The sequence below is a fragment of the Ursus americanus genome, chromosome 2 (assembly GCF_024610735.1).
Source record: "Ursus americanus isolate L20-20 chromosome 2, mUrsAme1.1.p, whole genome shotgun sequence".
Taxonomy (NCBI): domain Eukaryota; kingdom Metazoa; phylum Chordata; class Mammalia; order Carnivora; family Ursidae; genus Ursus; species Ursus americanus.
The window spans coordinates 76,196,815-76,218,495 of record NC_142128.1 but is presented as its reverse complement, the minus strand read 5'-3'; the positions used below and the strand labels follow the sequence as shown (position 1 = coordinate 76,218,495).

General features: G+C 44.9%; 1 protein-coding gene across 4 annotated transcripts in view; it reads right to left on the bottom strand.

Moving 5' to 3' along the window:
* Nucleotides 1-21,681, bottom strand: part of HHAT (hedgehog acyltransferase) — a 314,085-nt gene that overhangs the window by 240,091 nt on the left and 52,313 nt on the right. For 3 of the 4 annotated variants that reach the window (XM_045787833.2, XM_045787835.2, XM_087857930.1), the window contains 3 exons: nt 19,660-19,773; nt 8,613-8,807; nt 6,153-6,368 (listed from right to left, as the gene is read on the bottom strand). In XM_045787833.2, the coding sequence (XP_045643789.2) occupies nt 6,153-6,368; nt 8,613-8,807; nt 19,660-19,773 (525 nt within the window). The remainder of the gene's footprint in view (nt 1-6,152; nt 6,369-8,612; nt 8,808-19,659; nt 19,774-21,681) is intronic. The other variant, XM_087857933.1, reaches the window with a different exon arrangement.

Genomic DNA, 21,681 nt, shown 5'->3' with positions numbered 1-21,681 from the left:
TGTGAATAAATAATGAAAGACCGGAAAGATACACATCAAAATAGCAACAGTGATTGTACTCTTTTGGGTAAGATTTTTACATTGTTTTTGACAATTGGTTATTTTTATAATAAGGGGAAAGTAACGGAACTTCACAATATTGTGAAGACTTGGGTCCTCTCTGCTTATGAGGCAAGGCCCTCTATGTCTTCACCCTTCTAAAAAAATGTCTAGCTTCAGGATCTCCCCTCGGCAGCCCGGCGTCCTCTACGGGTAAGTATTCTGCTCACTCTGCTACAACAGACCCATCTTTACTTCTCCTCAACTTCCCACGTCACTAGTAGACTTGCTGAGGTCCTCTTTGTTCATTCTTTTCCAGCTCTCTAAAGCAAATTCATTTTGACCTCACTGCCATCAGCATATGAGGAAACAATTATGAACATAATGTCTGTTGGTCTGTGGAGACCGGAAGAGTTCACACCAAGACAGTCGGCTAAGCTAAGACATGAAGATGCATGTAAACCATTCCAGACCACAGGTGGTCCCTTCTTGGTGCCACACTCTTGGAGGGAACCAAGTCCCTGGCTGAATATGACAACGGCCTCAAGAGCAGTGTGGACAGAACACAATCTTCACACAACAGAATGTGGAGACACTGGAGAGTGTCTAAATAAGCAACTTTGCACATGGCACGTCGGCCCCTGAGTGTAAGCCCACCCAAAGCTCAGGTCTCCTGAAGGCCAGACCTGTACCTGAGGCCTCATAGCATCACTGGGTGTGCAGCCCCAGACCCGGGAGCAGAGAAGCAGCCGGACAGGAGGGGAGCCCCACCAGGCAATCAGAAAAACATGTCTACCCAATCACCTCTTAGCTCCAGGCATTGCCATTCAAGTTCGGTTCAGAGGCCTGCCTTAGCTTCCCCAGATATTGTGCAGTCTAAAATGACACAAATATCTGTCATTAAGGAGAAACATGAGGTGCATTTTGTCGCTGATTGGCTTCCCAATAATGGCTTATCTACTCTCCCCAGGGCAAAACTTCTCTACCCGGTTTAATAAGGTTAATTATGTGTCACCACAGGACCAGAAGAAGGCTGGACTTTTCTCTGCAATGTCCCCTTTTTGATGCTGGATGCCACCTCACTCAGAGTAACAGAATCGTCTTCCTTAATCATACAAGTGAATACGGGAGAAGGAAAACAGTCCAGTTTTTTATTCTATGTGCTTGTACTTAAAAAAATGGTTATTCATCTTTCTTTAGAGTCAGATGAGTACAGTCCACTTATACCTTCAATCTACTCCCTTTTATAAATTCAGCATTTGTCCGTTGTCGATCCAGCAGGAACAAAAGGTATGCCATACAGAGCTCACCTAATGAGTAGGGTTGCTCCCTTGTCTGCATGCGAGCATTTCATTTGAGATATCTCAAACTCGGGGAGCGCCATCCTCCAGACCATGGAAACTGCCATCAGTGGGAATTTTTAGTTAAGGCTCCACTAAAAAATACATATTAACTCATCTGCAAAGTGCATTTTAAAACACATTATATTTCAAAACCTCATTTCATGCAAATTGCATAAAAAGGAATATCGAAGCCTTTCAAAGATAGTCGGATGATTAAAGATGACAGTTCTCAAAGATGAAACGTTCTTTCCCTTCGAACATGAATAATACAGATGTTTAAGAGCACCAAACCAAAGCCTTCCCTGGAGCCAGGGTTCGACTCTGCCAACTCTGCTCCCACCTCTACACTGCGTCCAGGGTACTGTAGCCAGGAGTCTTACCCTTTGTAATGGACGAGCATCTCCCCAATCCATGGTCACGGACTGTACCCTACTCCCAACAAAGCCTCCTGTAATCAGCCCTCCCCTCCCCCTGCCCCGGCATCCAGACCACGGTCGGTGGGATTCCTTGGTCTCTGCCACAACAGCAAGTGGCACCCACAGCTGGTACTGCCGCCGCAGGACTGGGGCCTGCTCCAACCAGCTTTAGCCTCCAGACCCAGATGTCACTAGGCCACACTGCGTCCTCTAACTCCTGGAGGGCTGGCTGTCCAACTGGCAGCAAGGCTCACATCTGTACTCCTTTCACCCCGATCTGCATTCTGTTAGCCTCTCTTTGTCTCTGTGTTACCATCTGTAAAGTGCTGGTAACCAGAGTGTCCCTCTTCTCCAGCGTCTGTGAGGATGCAGGAGTTAGCACACGCCAAGTCGGGCTCGGAGCAGGCGCTCAGTGGGTGTTATTTACTACAGTCTGTATTATTCCAGGTGGTCTCTAGAGCCAGAGCCAGAGCCCGCCCCAAACCCCGAGTGGCACAGCTGGGACACTGCCTGCCTGCCCAGCTCTTACCGACCCTGGCCACTCAAGGCCTGGGCCCACCCTGGCACCTGCAGCAACCACCTGCATCTCTCTCCCGAAGAGACAGAATCAACACATGGCCCCTTCTAAGGCCAAGAATGGCCACTGCCCAGGATCCCCTGCAGCTGTGCCCACCTATGAGACGTGACACCCGGGTCTTGGTTCTGGTCTAAACCTATGTTATAATTCACAACCTCGGGAGCTTCCTGGGGTAAAATCTGAAACTGGCCCCTCTACGTGGAGGGCAGGGAGAGAAAGAAGAGGCAGAGCACTCCAGACTGGTAGGCAGCAGGTGTAATGAGCTGAGGAACTTACATACAAGGCTCGTCTTGAGGGGCTGCAAGATCTCCACCCCCACCTACCAAATCTTCAAAGTTTATATAAAGGCCTTAACCGGGTTCAGTCACATATTCAGTCCAGAGGGTCTCGACGACACCTTTCTCTCTCAAGGCTGTGTCCCTGAAATAGCTCCTAGTGGGGAATGGCAGGGGGAATGTACATTCTAAGGACAGGAGAAGGTGTGAGGAGCCTCTAACTGCCTGGGTTCAGCTTGTGGGTCAACCAGCAGTCTCAGCCTCTCCACAACCTTCTCCAATGACCTCCCCCAGAACTGACACATGCTTCCGGCCAAAAATAACAATAACAGTAATCTTTAACACTTCCCAGGGTTTACATGTCAAGCTATGTTACCTGTACGACATCGTTTAATCCTTACAGCAATCCTACGAGGGAGGTACTACTATTCTTCCCATTTCAGTGCTAAGGAAACAGGAGTCACAAATACAGCAAGTAATTCACCAAATGCTCTCAAGCCAGAGCAAAGCAGGAATTCAAACCCTGTGACAACAGGGTTGGGCTCCAGGGTGTTTGCTCTTCACCACCACGCAAGCTAACTGTTTGGGCACTGGCTCGTCCACTGGGGGTAGGAGCAGAGCCCTCTGTAAGGAAAAGCTCCCTGGTCCTAGCACACTCTGCCTCACCATCCTCCCCCGCACTAGCCCCCCACTGCACAATTCAGCCTGCTCAGAGAAAGATGTGGTGCCCCAGGCTCCAAGCTAAGTGAACAAACAAGCCTCGCGTCTAAGTGCCTCTGCTGATTAAACCTGCCCCCAGCCACCTCAGGGCTCTAGCATCACCCCTAGCTCAGTAGCTGAGTTCCACAGACCACGGGAGAAAAAAATAAAGGGGGCACACGTTCCTGAAACTCCAAATGTCGCCTGAGATGGCCTTCACGTTAAGGGACTGTGGCCTTTTAACAGGAAAATTTTTACCTGCTCACGATCAGTGTGCAAATTTCACATGCCTTACTTCACAGAGGACACCTCTTCTATGCTTCCCTCATCCTGTGTATGCAATTTACATACTAAAAAAATTGGGTGAAAGATACATTCTCCCCAGGCTGCGCCTAATACTATCATTTTATCAACCAGTTTGCCCTTCTGGTTGGTTTCCATGGTGGGGCTCTGCTGCCCCCTGGTGGCAGAGCCTCATACTCTGGCTCTCATTGACAGGACAACCTAAGAACCATGAATTTCAGTATTACCACTTCATGTTACATTTATTCATTCACTCACACACTCGTTCAGAGTGAACGTGCTTACAAGTTCTTCCAGTTGGCTTTCTTCCCCCTACTAGCAGCCTCTTCCTTCGTGGCCTCCCTGAAAGAATTCTTCCACTACTGCCTTAGCTTCCTAGCTAACTGCTCCCTCTTTTTTTATTTTTTTATTTTTTAAAGATTTTATTTATTTATTTGACAGAGAGAGACAGTGAGAGAGAGAACACAAGCAAGGGGAGTGGGAGAGGGAAAAGCAGGCTTCCTGGCAAGCAGGGAGCCCGATGTGGGGCTCGATCCCAGGACCCTGGGATCATGACCTGAGCCAAAGGCAGACGCTTAACAGCTGAGCCACCCAGGCACCCCCTAACTGCTCCCCTTTAAGACCTATTTTTCTCAAAGGGGGTCAGTGCTCCATAAGACCTTCCGTAACTGCAGAAACCTCGCGGCTGTTTTTATTTGCCCTCAGCTTACTAAGCATTTTGCCTTTTCTAGACTGACTTTCCTATAAACTTTCCCAGACCACAGAGAAAGGTTCCAATTTGCCTTCTGGGTTCTCTGCTTTTAGCAAGTGCTCCCATTTTGAAAGGAGTGAAAAAGAGAGGGGTAGGACAGACATGCAACCAGAGTCTCCATACCTGAGTCCCTACAGGAAGAAACCTGGTCACCCCCAGCCTTCAGCCCCCGACTCTGCCAAAGAACTCAGGACAGTGGTTCTCCACCTCTAACAGGCAGCAGAATCACCTGGAAGGCCTATTAAATCACATTGCTGGGCCCCACCGCAAAGTGTCTGAATCAGATCTGAGGTGGGGCCCAAGAATTTGCGTTTCTAACAAGTTCGCAGATGCTGCTGCTGCTGCTGGTCCAAAGACCACACTCTGAGAACCGTGGAGTTAGAATATCAGCTGCTACCGCTAACCACCTGTCTCCTACGCGATAATTTTAAACACAAACTTCAAGTTACTTCAAGACAGAAGAGTGATCCTATGTAACCAAACTGAAGTATGAGAAACTATATGCTAAACATATACCTGCCTAGAATATCAATTTCACTTGAAGATTAATGGAGGAAAAGAAGTTAAATAATTTAATTGGCAATTTTTAAAATTGTACATTGTTATAATGTGTATAATGAAATATACAAGAATAAAATGTGTATACACATTAACATATAACGTACAGATAAATATACAAAAGTGTATAATGAAATACACTTCTGAGTACAATGAATAACTGCATGCAATTTATAAGACAGAATATGAACCCTGCTACCTTTCCAGGGGGCACCTTCCATATTGCCCTTTGGAAATACGCAACACTGCCGCCGGCCCCGCTCTTGGAACTTATTCCAGGCGTGTGTATATGTAGGTACATGTGTGCGTGCATGTGTGCGCTGTGCACAGGCATGTGCTGTGTTCTCTACGTGCATATGTTGTGCTGTGTGTGAGTGTATGTGTGTGCCTATGTGTTGTTATTCCCACCTCCATCGAGACTGTTCTGTTTTGGTGGTAGGAGGTAGAACTGTCCCTCCAGAAACACAGATTTTAGGCATCATCGATTCCTAAACCTCGACTGACTTCCTAAACGCGTTCCATGAGGCTAGCTATGGAAGGAGAACAAAAACTCTAAGAAGGAGGGAAAGGGAGGTGAGAATGACGAAGGCAGCTTGACAGGGGCTTCAGACAAGGCTGCGGGGAAGCTGGGTCCTGGGCAGAAACAGGCACTTGGACCCCAAAACACACCACTACCGTCCACCTCTCTCCAACTCCACTCTGTTGTCTCATCTAGGTCACCCTGAACAATTCCCTGGCGATGACAGTGTTATTTCATAAGCCGTTTACGACAATAAAAGACAACATGGCATTTACCAACCAACAGCTTAGACAGTTTCCCTTTCTACTTTTCCAGGTAACACCATCAGAATTTTTTTTTTCTTTCCCTGGGATGTCTCAGCAGGGGATACCCAGCCCTAAGTTCCTTGATGCGCCCAGTTACTAATCCTGGTTGCCAGAGCCCACCGAAGAGTCGGGGTGGGGGGGGTGGAGTTCCTCGAGCCAACATGCACAAGAGACAGGTCAACCTTTATTTCAAATACTTATTTCCCCCCAGTACTTCACTTATTATGTAAGAAGTACCAACAAGAATGTGTCTTCAGCGTGTGGGCACCCCTGAATGGAAAGCCCCGGAGTCTCCTGGACGGCCACGGCCGATACGGAGGGAGGCTTCATCTACAGAATACCAGTCCAGTCCCCAGCGGGCTCTACCTTGGCGATGAACTCCGGGAAGCTGAGGATGGGCCCGTTGTGGAAGACAGGGTAGTAGAAGACATAGGCCACCAGCCAGGGAAAGGAGTAGAAGCCGCTCCCGGCGGGCACCTGCTGCCAGCAGAACTCGAGGCTGAAGCTGGTGTAGTACAGGCAGCGCACGGTCAGCGTGAACTGCAGCAGGTAGTACTCGTTCTCTGTCTGGTACCAGCCTCTCTGCGGAGTCCCAAAAAGAGAACAGCCCTTGAGCGTCAAGGAAGGACACCGCCCAGGCCCCGGGGAAGGCAGAGCAGCCGTCCCATAAAGGGAGGTGAGAACCAGGGGGCAGCAGGTGGATCTCCCTGGTGACGGAAACAAGCTGCGAATGAGCAGTGGGCAGAGGGGTGACTCTGCCACCAGCCATCCACGGAGCGCGAGGCCTGAGGCATGATAATGAAACTTCTCCCGGAGAGGCACCGCTCAGATCCATCCAGACGTGGAGATGGACCACAGCAAGTGGATACCTTGACAGTTCCTCCACTAATTCAGAAGGCAAAGAGAGGCTTATAAAGGTCACCCGGGAGTCCTGCCTGTTGTCGTTCTCGTTATTCATTTGGTTCCACATGTAGCCGAGGACTATTTGCCAAAGAAGCTTTAGAAACACAGTCAAGAAAAATAGTCCCTGCCCCTGATGTATCTAAATTCTCGTAACAGGAGATAGGTATGGAAGTCTATAGTTACAGTGCAACAAGAAAAGAGAAATAATAAGCATGTAGGGGGAGTAAAATTATGGGTCATTTTGTAATCTTTATTCTTCTATATTTTCCATAATACACAGGTATTGTTTTTTTTTTAATGAGAAAAACAATTTATGGGAATACAAGATAGAAAACTGGGACAAGGGGCGCCTGGGTGGCTCAGTCGTTAAGTGTCTGCCTTCGGCTCAGGGCGTGATCCTGGCGTTCTGGGATCGAGCCCCACATCAGGCTCCTCCAATGGGAGCCTGCTTCTTCCTCTCCCACTCCCCCTGCTTGTATTCCCTCTCTCGCTGGCTGTCTCTCTCTCTCTGTCAGATAAATAAATAAAATCTTTAAAAAAAAAAAGAAAAAAAAAGAAAACTGGGACAAAGGAAGGAACGGTGAATGTGATGCATGGGGGTACTTTTAGGGTTTCCCACAGAAAAACTAAGCACTGAAGAATTTCTATTCCATGCCCAGGACTTTAGCAGCCACCAAGAAAGACGAGGGAACTACTTGTACAAAACCATGAAAACCCAAAGCAAGGAGTTTCTGGTCATTTGTTCCCCTTGGGCAGTATTTTGCAAATCTCTAGTCTGCATAATAAATGGAGTGCTCATTCACCACCAACATCCATAACTGATGCTGACTACCCCAAACAAATGACAATTACCATTGGAGTCTGTCTTGTACAGTTGCGAGGTCCCCGAAAAGTTAGGTATGAATTCCTTTTTATTTGTATTGCGGAACTATTTTTAAGCACATGTATTTAAATGATCACCTAGTTAATCACTGTAGGAAGTGTCTTGTCAAGATGGAGCGGTCACCCTACTTTCATAAGTCCAGATTTTAACAGACGTGCTTAAAGTGTTAGCCCCAATCTGTTGGTGAGAGTGAAGAAAAATTAAGATAGTGTAACAGAAAAAATAACTGAATTTTCAAAAGGCTACAATTTTTCCAAAGTCACTTACCAGATGCCATCTTATTGGAGCCTCAGAACAACTCCGTGAGGAAGACGGAGCACCTATTACTCCCACTTCCAAAATGATGAAATTGAGACTCGGGTTAAATGACTGCCTCCAGTCCCGAGAGTAGGAAAGACAGTTACTAGAAGAGCCAAGGAACCGGGTCACCCAATGGCTCATCCTTCCCATCATGTTCTTTCCCACAACCTTGCCAAGTGCTGTCATTTGAATCAATGAATGAGTGAAGGAGCAAGTGAACAAAAAGAAAGACAAGACAGGAATTTCAGTTCCACGATGACGAAAGAATATCAAAACTTCCTGAGATTTTCTGGGCAAGGAAAACAAGGAAAATGTCTTCTGTCTCAGGGGCTAATCGTGGGCATTGGATGAGAGAAGGAATGTGAAATTTTCCTACAAATTGTAGAGTACTCCACAGATGATTTTTTATTAGATGCACAGAAAACTATTACTTTCTTTTCCCATTGTTCCTTACCCTCTGTTCCTGCAACATCTGGCACCACCCAGGCCTACCAAACTGGGAAAAGGGGTACAAGGTCAACCCTGAGCAACCTTAGAGGTCTAAGACACAGGCAGATCCCAAAGTCAAGACTGCGGAATGCAACACACCAGGATTCACATGTATCAACTCCATGTGGCCACTAGGGGGACCCCCACCACGGTTCTTCAATTGACTCTTGGCTGAAAACAGAAGGCATCTACCCAACGGAAGTGCTGCCGAAGAGGGCTTCTCTTCCCCAGGGTAAAATGGCGACACTTACCTTAACTTCCTCCACATCTTGCAGCCTCAGTGTGGAGAGCAGGAGGAGAGAACAGAGCCATGTGAGGGCCAGCGACCGGAACTGGGCTACACAGAAGGAGATCAGGGTGTGGAGAAAAATAATGGCCGTGCCGTGGGCTCCTAGCACACACCAGGAGGCCCATATTCCATAAGCCCCCAGGATCCAGGGTCTGTGCTGCAGACAGGGAGGGATCCAGGGAGAGAGAGAAAGAGGAAGGGGGGCAGGGAGGAAAAGAAAAAAGACTGAGCTAATGGATATTGCTATTAAAGTTTCTACATATAAGAGCATAATGCTTAGTGATCCATTAACCAAACTATTCTCACGGCCCTGGGGATTTAGTGTAACACAAACAGGATTCAGAGGGACTTTCCACATTAACCCCAGGACTCCACCAGATCCACCCAGAAGCAAGGAGCCACCCTCCCGCCTTCAGCAAAAGCCACCCACACCACTGGATCCCCCAACAAGATTTTTAACAGACTTTTCAACAGACCCTATGGAAGCCAGAAAACAGTTGGAAAAACTACTAATCTGGAACGCAAGCCCCTACATACACTACCCTGCAGAAGTGAAGGTAAAATAAAGTATTGGTCCACGTTTCTCAGGAGTCTCACTGAGACAACTGGGCCATTCTAAAGTCCAAACCAGAGACTTAAATGAAAATATCTTGGTACATTTTTACTACCATATTGTTCACAGTCAAATTGATGTCACAAAAAAGTGTATCTTACCTGCTTTATACAATATTGAGGCCTTTGCATAATCAATCTGATGGACCCATTCGTTTCCATTTTAGGATAATCAGAATATTTTTCTCTCCAATTATCAAGTTACTGACATTGAATAACTAAATAAATAAATAAACATATCTTTGCTTTTATGATATATTCTTGGTCATATATGGCTGGTAAATCTTTACTTACAAACCACAATGTTTTAACATTGTTTGAGAGGCAACATATTATAGTGGTTTAATTACTCAGCTTTGAAGCCCAACTGCCTAAAATAAAGCCTGGTGTCCCCATTAACTAGCTGTGTGGCCTCAGGCAAGTTACTTAATCCCTCTGGTTTTTTTCATATGTAAAATTAGGATAACAGTATCTATTTCATGAGCTTGCTGTGAGGATTGTTAACACACATAAAATGCTTACAACAGTGTCTGCATACATAGTAAGGACACTACCAATACTAGTTATTATTCCTATAGGGGAATATAATGAGTCATTTCGGTGTGCACTTAAAAATATGGTTTCCTGGAATACATCGAGTCGAGAAGTGGGGAATGCTTGAATTTAGGTCTTCTTGTGAAAACAAGAATTCTTTAAGGCAAAGACAGATGTGGACTATGAACTGTAAATCCCATCTTTAAAAGATGCTAACTCTTCCAAAATATTGTCTAAGAACAATTCTTTCCCAAATCTACACGCCAGCCCAAGAGAGAACATTTTAAATGAGTGACTAGGTCAGCCACTTTTAAGTTCCAAGAAAATCAGAGAAATGTGCAGTTCAGTTTTACTATTTTTCCGTCCTGTTGCCCACAGAAAACAGTCCCATAAATTTGCTTCAAATTTTCCCCCAACACTCAGCTCTGGACAGAGGCCAATTATAAGAAACAAGATTGCCAAAGGCCATTTTAAGAACTGGTTTTAACAAAAGAAAAAAAAAAAGGTTTTTCCAACACGATCAACAGGATTTACCCCCGAAATCCTTTTCCATGCGCGCAGGGCTACGGCACACACAACCACGTTTTTATTAAGCGTGATTTGATCCATTTGGAAGAAGCCTATTTGTTCAGCTTTCATTTGGGAACTTAACCACAGACGAAGGGACTTCAGTTTGGAAAAAGCTGAACGAGATTCTCTGATGAATTTCACTGTGTGCACCAGAGCTACCGTACAGGCACAACCTTGTCCCAAATTCTCACCCCCCACGGTCTTCCTCCTGCCAAACGGGACAGGCAGGGCACCTGTAGTACCAGTGCTCCAAGAAGGCACACAAAAGGCTCTCGCCTTACCTGCACGCTCTCCACTGTGCCTCATATCACTTACTCGTTCTCTCCAGGGGGAAGAGGCAGCTCTACCACACACATCCACGGCAGACAGGTGATGTAAAGGAAAAGATAGAAAATAGGCAAAAATAATCGCCTATTTTTTAAAAAACTGTTATATAGGGGCACCTGGGTGGCGCAGTCGTTAAGCGTCTGCCTTTGGTTCAGGGCGTGATCCCGGCGTTATGGGATCGAGCCCCACATCGGACTCCCCGCTCAGCAGAAAGCCTGCTTCTCCCTCTCACACTCCCCCTGCTTGTATTCCCTCTCTCGCTGGCTGTCTCTATCTCTGTCAAATAAATAAATAAAATCTTTTAAATAAATAAAATAAAATAAAATAAAATAAAATAAAATAAAATAAAATAAAATAAAAATAAAAATAAAAATAAAAATAAAAATAAAAATAAAAAAATGTGTGATGGGGCACCCAGGTGGCTCAGTTGGTTGAGTATCTAACTCTTGGTTTTGGCTCAGGTCATTATCTCAGGGTTGTGAGATCGAGCCCCGAGTTGGGCTCTGTGTTCAGTGCGGAGTCTGCTTCTCCCTCTCTTCCTCTCTCCCTGCCCCTCCCCAGACTCCTGCAGTCTCTCTAAAACAAATACATCTTTAAAAAGATAAAAATAAAGGGTATCAAAGTGTGAGCAACCCCAAGCTTGAGAACAAGACAGGCTGGATGAACTCTGCTGAGGCACAGGACTGTCCTGACCCCCTTCACTCACCTTATTCCAGGCTCTTTAGTTTCTAACAGAAGATGAAAAGGCAGGTGAGGGAAGAGAAGAAACGTTTAAAAGTCTAACAAACCTTAAGAAAGAAACTATATTTTTGTGGTAGTTGAGATAAAGCCAAAGTGAGAATGCAGCAGCCTTCCTAACGGACACAGTGCTTCCGGCCCCGACTAAAGGAGGACAGCCACCTGCCCTCTGCTCCTACCGCTCTCCATGTTTACGCTCAGTAGCCCCCTCCGCGGGCTAATATCCGGTCTTGTTCAAATCACAGTAACGTAAGCCCAGAACCTAACATGGCACTGAACACAGAGCAGCATCCCATGAACACTGGATAGATGAGCGAATGTTGGAATAGTTGGGTGGGTAGATATGGGGGGATGGATATGCCTCACCAAGTCTTTGGACTTAACCTGGTAGTTGTGGACTAAAGTTAGCACCAACATTTGGGGCTTTTAAGTCGACTAACATGAAAAGCTGCTATTCTCCAAGGTCTCTACTTGTACCGCTCACCCCCTTATCAACCAAGGCTGCTTTGCCAGTGCAGCTGGAATGAAGGGAGTCATCCCACATCTCGCTGCCTACTGCCTGCTTTCTACTCACAGGGATCTCTTAACAACTCGACTTGTGTTGGGGGAAATCTCCAACAGTTTACAACTGATGGCGCACAGGCACTAAGCTATGAAAGCGGACATCTGCTGCCCCTCACCCCAGGGAGGGGTTCAGGGAGACTAACCAACTGAGCTGACCTGTTTCCATGGCTGAGGGCAGCACCCCTGAGGGAAAACTATGGCCTCGATCTCCTTTTCTTCAAATCTTCTTCATCAGGAGTGAGGGCCCAGCCACAGGAAGAGCTGGCTGGCAATGCCCCTCTCACACCATCCTTCTCACCCAGGGCAGCTTGCTCTGTGCTGTGGACACACAGCGAGACGAGGCTACGGCTCCTTCATTAGCTCACCTCCGGAGGGACGGGTGAGAGGGTGAAGCCTTGGTGAGGACTCCTGTTGGCAACGTTACCAGACTTTGCTGTCTATGAATTCTTTTTGTAGAGCTGCCCAGAAACCACTCAGTGGGGGCATTGTTTGAGAAATAAATAAAAAGAGTCCATCAATAATCCTTATGCATGGCATAATTTATTATATACTATATAATCAATTGCAGCTGCTACTGAAAAAAAAAAAAAAAATATATATATATATATATATATATATATATATATATATATATATATATATATATATATGTATATCCCCAAACAAAGAGAAAAACCAAAACCATCCCAGAGTCCAAGCATCCACATTCCAGCCTGCTTTTCCTGGGAGCAAAGGCCAGTGGGCCTACACAAAGCGAATTTCACCCCTCCTTAGAGATGCACTGAGGGAGGCAGAGAGTCTGGTTAGCACATGAGATTCCCATTAGGTGTGTGGTTTCAGTAAGATGCTGGCAGGGAACACTGTTCACCACAGCCTTCCAGAGGTTAGTTTACTCATTTCAGCCAGCGCCACGGGACCACACTTCTCAGTCCTGTGGCTGATGAGCTCAGCTGGTCAGGGCCCAATGCTAATGATGTGGGTTCTGCCAAGCGGAGGTACACTGAACACCCCGCTCTGTGGTTAGCAACAGAGCCACCCTCAGCCCCCACACCAGGCCAGCCTTCTCAAAAGGTTCACACAGGGGTATTTTTAGTTCCGAGGGCAGAGAACACAATGTCTCAGGTGGTGGCAAGGCCACAGGGTGCTCAAGAAAGGAGGCGACTGTCTGACCCACCCAACACACAATCCAATCATAACAGACCCACAGCCAAAGCTCAGAGCCGTTACTCAGCCTCCCCTCCCAGGGCACCCGCCTATGACGCAGTCTCGCCAAAACCGAGAGAGCGAGCCCTACCCAGAGAAAAGGCGTTTAACCTTGCCCAAGGCGCTCAGTGGAAAGTTTTATTATTTATCATGGTGGGAAGAGAAGAGAAAAGAGAGAGAAGAGCAGGGCAATGCAATCACGCTTTTGAACACAACCTGCCTCTCTCTGGGAGGAGGTGGGACGAGCAAAGGAAGAGACGAGATTCGACAGGAGATGGGGAGCATCCTTCAGGGCTTAAGGACTGGAACAGCGAAAATAGCTCAGATGCTAACATGCTTTTCCTGCAAGTGCTCTCTGTCCACAGCTCCTGACCCCTCCAAGAATGGGGAAAGAAAAGACAGCTGCAGCCCAAATCTTCCACCTTGAGTAAGTCCCAAAAACATCCACCATCTGGAACACTCAGTCCAGGTGGTGAAAGCACAAAGCTAATGGGGCCAAAGTTGTGGTTCATACTTACGTATCAGGGCCAAGCAGACTCAGACAAAGAGAGCCCTGTGCCCCAGCCACCAGCAGAACCCTGCCCACCAACTGTCGCACAAATCAAGCCTGTGGTTGAGATGAGGGGATGGGAGACACACAGAGAGATGACTCAGTGCCAACTCTGCGAAGAACACCTCCTCCTGACTTTGCATAGATGTGGTCCGCAGACAGAAAGTCCACCTGTCCCCCCAGACCGGCTCAGGAGATGCAGGAAGCTGAAAGAAGCAAATGCTCCCATTCCTTCAAACCACAGCTCCAAGGCACCTCCTGGGAAGCTCTCCCTGACACCCGGAGGCAGAGGTGGCCCACGCCTCCTCCCAGGCACCCAACCCACCACGGCAGCAGGTCCAAAATCAAGATCGGTATTTGGTTTCCTCTGTGTTCTCCCCCAGCTTCCTGAGGGGAAGGGGCTGTGTCTCTCAATCCTTCCCCCGCCCCCCACACCCCGACTCAAGCTTGAGAGAGGGTCAGAGAAAGACATGCATGGGAGGAGTGTAGGTGCGGCTGAACAGACAGCCTCTGCCCTCAGGGGTTCTAGAATCTCAAGACAGTGGACTCCTTTCTTGAGCACAGCAGAGGTAAGCGCTCCCAGAAGCACACACGCCGACCTCGGCAAACGCCCGCAGACCGCGGCAGCACTTGGCTTTCATCCTACGCAAGCATAACCCTGAGAAACATCAGACCCTCACCACTCCCCTGAGAAGCAGGCAGTACCACCCCTATTGCACAAATGAGGAACAGGCTCAAAGATCTTAACTAACTTGCATATAAGGCCACGTGGCTCGAGAGCGGCAAAGCTGGGATTCACGCAAGTGCTCCTAAGCACTCTGAATACTGCCAAAGATAAAAAGAGCTTCGACTCAAAGTAACAAGCAAATTAAATGGAGGAACATCTAGATCCTAAACTAGGTATATTTCTGATGCTGGTACATGCAAAGCAGCAGCTGACAATGGATGAAGTTTGGAAAGGAGGGGGAGGAGTGCCCAGTCAAGCGCATCTAGAAAGTTAATCTACATCTTGCATTTGCCAAGGGGCCAGATTGCCTGGGGCGGGGGGCTGGTTCTTGGAGACAAGAAAACCTCAGTCTTCATGCACAAAGCACAGGCATGCATAGAGTATGTAAACAGTGTATCTGTGGTATTAACATTTCATAGTAAGGAAGTCACAATTGGGAAAAATTATATCTAAAAAGGCTGGGGAGGGAGGAAGGGGATGATAAAGAAAAAAAGCTAGAGAGACACTGACCTACAGGAAGCAAACAAGAAGTAGCAAGAACAGAGAGAGGCAAAGGAGACCCGTCAGATGTGGCCGTGTCAGTCCCGATGCACGCGCAAGAGTCAGAGAGGGCAGAAGATGAAAACTCGGTGTGTCCAGGGCACCTGCCTTCCTTCTGCCCCACTTCCTTCTTCCACATGTGCATTACAAGTATATCAAAAATCAAACACAGAGAAAGGAACATTTATAAAGTCTGAAAGGGATAGAGAATAGTGAAATAGCACCTGTATCCCGGCCACCAGCTTAAGAAAGATAAGGTTCTATCAGTGCTTTTAAGGGTGTTGGCCAGATGTCAAGCAGGCCTCAATTAAAATAAATAAACTGTCAAAGGAAAAAAAAAAGGGGTGGGCCTGCATCTCCCCCAATTCTACTTTCCATCCCAACCAGACATAACCACTATCCAGAATTTTAATAGTTATCTCATCTTTGTAAGCATACATGTGAATGTATCATTTAGTTCTGCACAATTCTGAGCTTTATATATATGGGAGCATATCTGATGGAATCCTCTGCAACTTGCCTTATTATTACCTCAATGTCGGGATCCAAACATTCGTCTATGTTGACTATTATAGCTATGATTCATTCCTTCCCATAGAATAATCCATTTCTCCATAATGGACACTTGGATTGCTTCTGGTTCTTCGTTATTATAAACATCACTGCAATGAGTGCCCTGACTCATCCCCTGATTGGCAAAAAAGAGTTTCTCCAGGGAGAGTGTCAGAGTTAGCACTGCAGCCATGGGCCATGCACCCTTTGTATTATGAAGAAACTGTACCAATACATATTCACAACCTCTCTGTGTGTGTTCAGGCAGCCGATACCGGATACAATCGGGATTTTTGTCTTTGCTAAACTGGAAAGTATGAAATGATACAGTTTTAAGATGCATTTGCTTGATTACTAATAAAGTTGAACATGTGTTCTAAGTTTATTGGTCATTTGTGTTTCCTCTTCTGCAAATTCCTTTCCACATCTTGAGCCATTTTTTTATTGGGTGATTTGTCTTTTCCTTAGGAAATTTCTTTAAGTATTCTAAATACCAATCCTCTGTCAGCTTGTAAACAACCTTTTAGTGATTCGCTTCTTCACTTTCTTCATAGTCTCTTTGGATACATCCAAAGATGTGCACAATTATACACTGATGATTACACATGATTATACACTGATAAATTCTTATTTTAATATAAACTTATCAATTTTTTCCTTTACAATTTGTACTTTTTCTGTCTTAAGAAATCTTTCTCGACCCTAACAGTAACAGATGTTCTACCTCACACTTTCTAGAAATAATATACTTTCTCACTGTAAGTCTTTAATCTACCTTGAAAAGGATAAGTATTCATTTCTTTTTAACACAGCTAAACAACTGTGTCAGCTGCGTTTACTGAACAGTTCATCCTTTCCACACAGATCCAAAATGCCAACTCTGTCACAAAACAAGTTTCCAACTATGCACGGGTATTTTCTAAACTCTATTCTGTTCCATTGGTCTATTTGTCTACCCTGGAGCCAATACGACAACGTCTTAATTATCGTATCTTTGTAAGTCGTAATATCTGGTAGGGTATATCCTGTGATTTGGGTGTCAATTTTATACTATCTTCATAATGGTATATTCCCTCTTTTTCTCTTTTCTGAAAAAGTCTGGGAGAGATTTAAGTCATTTGTGTCTTGGATGTTTGGCAGAACTAGTAAATTACTAGTGTTTTCTTTACAAATAGATTTTTGACTAGTGACTCAATTTCTTTTCACAGTTATAGTACAATTTGGTCTTCCTATTTCTTCATGAGTCAGTTTCAGTAGGTCGTATTTTCTAGCAATGTGTCTGCTTTGCCAAAGTTTTCAAGATTTTTGGTGTAAAGTTGTGCAAAATATCCTCTATATTTTTCATCAGCTTTTCCATACCTAATACTGCTTATTTGTGCACTTTCTTTTTCCTTGATCAATCTTGCCACTGATTATTTTATTAATTTCTGCTCTTATTTTTGTTGTTTCCTTCCTTTCCTTCTATCCTTTCCTAACTTGTGTGCTTAGTTCATTATTTTTCAGCCTTTCTTTTTTAATAAGAGTATATAAGATTATGGTTCCCAATTAAGTACCATTCTAGCCACACCCTACAAGTTTTGATATGTAAAATCTTTTTCATTCATTTCTAACTATTTTCTAATTCTAGGTATGATCTCTTTTTTAACCTACAAGTTATTTAAAAATATGTTCTCTTTAATTTCTAAAGGAATTAGAGTTTTCAGGTCATCTTGTGTTACTGGTTTCCAAACTTAATTGCACTGGGATTGAAGAGGGTAGCCTACATAAAACACATACTTTGAAATTTTGTTGAAAATACGTTGAAATTTGTGGCCCATAGATGATTAATTTTTTAAGATTTTATTTATTTGAGACAGAGAGAGAGAGAACATGAGCAGGGAGAGAGGGGCAGAGGGAGAGGAAGAGCAAGAAGCAGACTCCCCACTGAGCAGGGAGCCCAACTCAGGGCTCAATCCCAGGACCCCGGGATCATGACCTGAGCTGAAGGCAGATACTTAACCAACTGAGCCAACCACAAGTGGTTAATTTTTATAAATATTCTGTATTATTTAAAAGAATATGAATTCTTGGGGGCGCCTGGGTAGCTCAGTCATTAAGTGTCTGCCATCAGCTCAGGGCGTGATCCTAGCGTTCTGGGATCAAGCCCCGCATCAGGCTCCTCTGCTGGGAGCCTGCTTCTTCCTCTCCCATTCCCCCTGCTTGTGTTCCCTCTCTTGCTGGCTATGTCAAATTAATAAATAAAATCTTAAAAAAAAAAGAATATGAATTCTCTAGTTGTTAGGTGTAACAATTTACATAATTTCTTTTATCAAGCTTCTGAATTATATTTTCCTTTTTTCTACATGATATAACAATTAGTCATGAAATTATATTAAAATATCTCCCTATAGCAAGCAGAAGGGAGGGGCAGAGGGAGAAGCAGGCTCCCCACTGAGCAGGGAGCCCAGGACCCCAGCATCATGACCTGAGCCAAAGGCAGATGCTTAACCAACTGAGCCACCCAGGTGCCCTCACCCTTACTTTTTAATGACATCTCTAACAGATAAAACTCACCACTTTTTTAAGGGGTGTCTCACCACCCCTACTTTACAGAAAATGATGAATTAAAATTCAGAGGTGAAAAGCTTTCCTAAAGTTATAAAGCCAATCAGTGAGAAAGCCCAGGACCTAATACACCACCTAGTACTCTTCTGCTACACTGCGATTGACCCTTACCCACGGCAGCAGTAGTAAGATGGGATACATTTCACCTTCCCCTCACAAAGTAAAAGTGACAGGTATTATGCTAGTCATTTTACAGATGGGAAAACTGAGACCTAGGGGCAGAGTAAGTCATTTACCTATGGGCAGAGAAACCTTGGTTAAACACAAAAATGTTAAATTCCTAGAAAACTTGGACTCTTAAAAAATACCAAACAGAAATTTGTGGAAGAAAAGAAGCCCACTAATGAGGGCTTGGGTACCTATATAATCCCTTCTAGTTTAGGGATACCCCAAACCTGTATTTTTTATATTGGGTCTGCTCAGGAAGTCCTAGGAAATGTTTTAATGTATGAAGATCTGACAGCACATGATTTTAGTTTTCACCATTTTAGAAGATAGAAACCACTTCAGTACAAAAAGTAATATCATATTTAAAACAAAGAAAGTTAATGTGCTGTTGGGATTTCCTATCTTCCAGGATGAGAAGCAAGCCTTAAAAGTACCGATTTTCAAGAAACAGCTAAAAAATATCCCAAGTCCGGTTCACGTCTCTAACCACATGGCGCCGTTTTTTTGTCTCCCATTCTGGTCTCTCTTGCCCAGAGGCTCCTGCTTCTTCTGTTTCTTCACCTCCATGAACCTCTAAGAATCAAACATTTTTTTGTGGGCTGACTTCTAAGTCAGTCTTTGATTGTGCTGTCTTTACTACAAAGATTTCCAAGCAGACACTCATTTTTTTCAAATTAGGACATCTACAGAGTCAAGAAACATATAGCAGAGAACACTGGACAAAGCCTGGCCCCTCCGCTACAGACAGATCCTTCTGGAAGTATCTCAGGTCCCTAGGTAGCAAAACACATCAAGAGGCTTTCAATCCTCCCACCTGCGAAAGTACTTCTCAAACATCCCCTTTGAAGTAGCCCTTGTTCTCCACTCCAGGCCAGGGTACGAATAAAAAATACTACTGGAATTCTGATCTACAACAGCTACTGTGGCATAAATCATTTGATATTAAAATTATTCCCATTTAATGATATCATTCACTCTACTTTCTTCTGAACTTGTACGAGGAAATCACAGGTCCTCGACAAGCATTTGTTTTAATAAGATCATTTGATTAGGTATGATCTTAAGGAACACCCTCTGTAGTTTTATTCTAAAACCTTCATATTCGATGGCTTTAAAAATAACGTGGAGGAAGCAAGGACAGGATAAGAATGTACGAAACCTTTATCACAAATGTCTTTTTAATCATCAGCAAGTCTTTCTCATCTTTTCCAGGCTTCCAAGGCTAATATCCGCATCTCCTGATTCCCAGTTCAGGACTCTTTCCTCTCAAAAAGCAAAGAAAGCAGCTTAAAGGGAAATGAGGCACAGAGTCAGTCATACCTTCCTTGCAAGCACGTTGGCCAGCTGAGACACAGCCGCGTGGCCAAACAGAAACCGCACAAGCCGCTGTTTTCCCCATTCCATCCAGAAGCTCCACTCGAAGTCAGTCGGGTCCTAAATAGGCCGAAACAGGAGTTAATCAGAGGGATTTTCATACATCTTAGGCAGAACACAAACTCCAGTTAATCAAACAACCAGAAAGAAGGCTAATGAGAGCCCAAACTCCATAAAATGGCATTTATACACTTCTAGCCCAGGCACCAGCACAGCCCCACCCACTTCTACTCTTCCCTCCAGCTTGGCTGGTCTCATTGCCGTTCTCCAAATAAGTGTCTTGTCAAACCTGATCCCACAGGACCCTCTGTGGAACAGAAACCATTATTATTCCCATTTTATAAAAGATGAAACAGAGGCTTAAAGAATTCAACACATGTATCCGGTGTCACACAGCTAGTGCAAGCAATGAATTGAGGTTATCTCAGGTTAGCCACTCGAACAAGAGAAACGCAAATTGGACGCTAATAAAATTGCTTAAGGTCAATCGTGTTAAATTTTGCTGTCATTTCAGGCAGGAGGATAATTTGATAGAGAAATTAACCAATTTCCCATAGGATTAGGATGAAAGAATGAGAGCTATGCTTCCCTTCCCTTCAGGAAGCTCTGTGTCCATTAGCACCCTGTGTCTGGACCTGTACCAGGCAGGGGCAGGTGAAAACTTCTGGCAAGACCGAACAGACGAACAGGTGGGAACTAACACCCAGAAGCCTTGGTTTGGCCTCAGGAGCCCCAGGGAGTCATGGTGGCCAAGTCGAGTATGGAAGGAATAAAGAGTAATTGGCCACTCTAAAGTGGGCAGTTTACAAGGCTGGCCAATGAGCATCTCGGCACCACCATGATAAAGTGGGGATGTGAGATCCTCTGGACTTTCTAGTCAAATTGTGTGGGTGGGGAAGGAACCCCCTAGTGCTACTGATATTGAACAACTCAGCAGTCTCTGCCAATAAAACTTTAATTGGATTTAGAGGAAAATACTTTTTTTTTTTTTACACCTGAGGATTGAGGGGCAATTTCATACCATTACACATATTATAAAACTTTTTTTCCAGAAGGTAAAATATAGATAGAATTTATCTTGATTCATATCAGACTATGACTGCAGAGGTAGGAAACCTAGCAGCCAAGGTTGCAAACTTGTTTTGGTTTAGATCCCAGATCTACCCATGTACTGGTTATGATGATCTGGAGTCAGATGCTTTACCTCTGTGTTCTATCTGCTCATATTATCATATCACATTACTGATCTTCTGGGCTTTTTGTTGTTTTTTAAGGATTTACTTATTTATTTGACAGAGAGAGAGAGAGAGAGGGCAAGCTTGGGGGGTGGGGGCAGGGGGAGAGAGAGAATCCCTAGCAGGTTCCACGAGATCATGACCTGAGCCAAAATCGAGAGTTGGATGTTAAGTGAGAAAGTCACCCAGGCACCCCAGGGTTTGTGAAGTTTAAATGACAACATATATATACCAAAAGTTTAAAACAGTTACTGGCGTGCTACACTCACTAAAAATTGTTACCTGCACTAACTGCTAGTCCCATGTACTTCCCATCCTATGTTAGCCAGCAAGGTTGTATCAAGCTTTTATATGGTGCCACTTTAAACATTTTTTTTCCATTTTCCAAATAAACACAGTTTTGTACATTATCAAATAACACATGTTCTCCACATTCAAGATCCTGATACACACACAAGCTGCTCATAGAGCCCCATCTCATCAAAATCATGGATCTGGTCCAGTTCCTTCCATTCAGAGATGACGACATCAGAGCCCAGGAAATGCCCACGCCACGTAGCCAGGCAGCAGCAGAGCAGAGCACTCAAACCTTTAACCTGGCTTTTGACCCCGATCCAAAGCTCCTTCCCCCATCTCAAAAATTTCAAACTAGTGGAGAATAAATTAAATAAGGCAAACAAGCTCGAAGGTCACATGATGATGTCATGCTAGGAAAATGCCATTTTCGTAACAA